Source organism: Lactuca sativa, chromosome 9, assembly GCF_002870075.4.
Source record: "Lactuca sativa cultivar Salinas chromosome 9, Lsat_Salinas_v11, whole genome shotgun sequence".
Taxonomy (NCBI): Eukaryota; Viridiplantae; Streptophyta; class Magnoliopsida; order Asterales; family Asteraceae; genus Lactuca; species Lactuca sativa.
Genome location: NC_056631.2, coordinates 175,730,193 through 175,732,770, shown reverse-complemented (window position 1 = coordinate 175,732,770; position 2,578 = coordinate 175,730,193). Strand labels below are relative to the sequence as shown.

The 2,578-nt window shown below is 40.7% G+C and overlaps 1 protein-coding gene across 1 annotated transcript; it reads right to left on the bottom strand.

The window, feature by feature from the left end:
* Window positions 1–497: 497 nt before the first annotated feature.
* LOC111916873 (uncharacterized) lies at window positions 498–1,871 on the bottom strand. Its single transcript, XM_023912529.2, has one exon. It carries the CDS (start codon window positions 1,869–1,871, stop codon window positions 498–500), a length of 1,374 nt encoding a protein of 457 aa, XP_023768297.2.
* Window positions 1,872–2,578: the final 707 nt, after the last annotated feature.

Genomic DNA, 2,578 nt, shown 5'->3' with positions numbered 1-2,578 from the left:
TTGAGTATTTGGAAGGTTTTTTTCGAAGGGGGCAGTAGGGAGAGAGGGAATCGCAGGTAGTGAGTGAAGAATGAGTTAGAAAAATCGAGATTTGACCTTAAAATCGTTCAGCCATGTTTTTGCGTTTACACGGCCAGTGTAAATCAAAGGGGAGGGTTTACACGGCCGTGTAAATCTCTGAATCATAAAACCCGTGTTCAATCGTTTACACGGCCTGTGTAAATGCAAGGCATTAGTTTACACGGCCGTGTAAACTTCTGAGAAAGCCAAAAAAACTTGATTTTTTTTCAATTTTTGAAATTGCAACCTGCTAAACCTCTAATGCCCGAAAAATGGTTTTTAACCTTCTTTAGCATGAAAAACAACTTGGAAGTTTGAAAACAAAAAAAAAATACAATGAAAATATACGAAATGACAAAAATACCCCCGGGTTGCCTCCCGGTTAGCTGCTCCTTTTTAATGTCGTTGGCTCGACTCGGACCCCAACTATTTGTGCTTCAGTCTCGATACGTGGGACTCTCTAACATATCATAACTCCTTACATGCTTCTTGTCATCAATAAACTCTAAAATCTCCAACACTTCATTATCCATATCAAACTTCTTTGCAAGCTCTTTGGCTTTGTCCCTGTCTAGTTTTCGTGACAAAACTAACTCCAGAAATTCATTGTTAGACAAGTTCAAACCCTTTTTTGTTGAGGGATGGATCAAATTGACAAAATTAACAGATTGAACATCAAAAGGAGTCTTTTTTGCTTCATGCACATTGAAATTGATAACTTCACCATCAAATTCCATACTCAAGGTTCCATTGTAGACATCGATTTTTGTTTTAGAAGTTTTAAGAAAAGGTCTATCCAAAAGAATGGAACTTGAACTTGGAGAGTCATCGTCTCCCATATCTAAGACATAAAAATCAGCCGGGAAGACAAATTCATCAACTTGCACTAACACGTCCTCTAATACTCCCTTTGGGTGTACCAAAGACCGATCAGCAAGTTGGATGATCACATCGGTTTTGCTCAATGTTCCTTCACCAATTGATTTGAAAAGAGAATATGATAGGACATTTACAGATGCACCTAGATCAAGCATAGCTCGGGGTACATAAAGATTTCCCAACTTGCAAGGCACGGTAAAGACACCGGGATCCTTGCACTTTGGGGGCATCCTCTTTTGCAAAACCGCGGATACATGCTCCCCAACCATTACGACTTGATTTCCTTTTAATTTCTTTTTAGATACACAAAGATCCTTAAGGAACCTTGCGTATCTAGGTACCTGCTTGATGACCTCGAGGAGTGGAATGTTGATTTGAACTCTCTTGAACATTTGCATGATGTCATTCTCCTCCCGTTCTTTCTTCGTGCTCTTTAATCTTTCGGGAAATGGAGCAGGTGTGACTTTGGACTCGGCGATGAAAGGCTTCTTTTCGCTTGTTTTCTCTTCCTCCTTCTCTTCTTTGGTTGCCTCTTCAACCACTATTTCATCTTCTTTTTGATCAACCGAAAATTTTGGACCATCATAGCTTTTCCCGCCTCTCAATGTGATGGCACACACATTGTGCCTTGGGTTTGCTTCAGTTTGGGCAGGCAACTTTCCTTGAGATTCTAGTTTGCTTACGGAAGTAGCAAGCTGTGAAACTTGTTTCTCTAAGTTCTTTATGATTGCTCTTGTCTCTTGTTGGAAAGCTTGTGTACTAGTTGCCAAACTTTTTACTATGTCCTCTAAAGACATACTTGAGGAGGGTGTTGTGGTTGCCTTGGCTGAAAGTTTTGTGGTGGAAAAGGTGGTCTTTGTTGGTATTGATGTGGTTGACTTGGTTGATAGTTCCCTTGTTGATTTCCTCCCCAACCTTGATTGTTGTTCCATCTTTGATCACCTAATGGCTGCTCATATCCCCTTTGACTAGACCTAAGAAAACCTCCCATGGTTTTTGCTTCTTCATAATCTTCCTCTTGAAGTTGAGGGCACATGTCGGTTGGATGCCCCACTTGAGTACAAATACCACATGGACGGGGTGTGGGTTGCACACCTTTGTCTTTGGCTAGCATCATAACCACTTTTGTAAGTTCGGACAATTGAGCTTCAATTTGAGGAGTTTGGACCTCCTTTACACCTCGGGGTGCATCCATGTACCATTCTTCTTCTTGGACTGTATGCTTGGACTCTTCTGCCATGTTCTTGATAAGAACTCAAATTTCTGTTGGAGTCTTATCAGCTATAGATCCACCACTTGATGCATTGAGTAATCTCCTATCCCAAGATGACATTCCTTCACAAAAATACTGCATCAATTGATATTCTGTAATCCCATGTTGTGGACATCTTGAGCACAATTTCTTGAACCGTTCCCAATAAGTATGCAATGCTTCTCTCTTTTGTTGCTTGATGCCAATTATCTCTCTACGTAAAGCTGAAGCTCTCATTTCGGGAAAATATTTATCCAGAAACATCCTTGCAAGTTCATTCCATGTTGTGACTGACCCCGGTGGTAAGTCATACAACCACTCCTTGGCTGAATCTTGTAAAGCAAAGGGAAATGCCCTTAACTTGATTTGATCTTCTGTGACTTCATG

What these genes read in the sequence shown, in the direction of transcription:
- LOC111916873 (XM_023912529.2), bottom strand. Translation starts at nt 1,871, where the DNA reads ATGGAACAACAATCAAGGTTGGGGAGGAAATCAACAAGGGAACTATCA.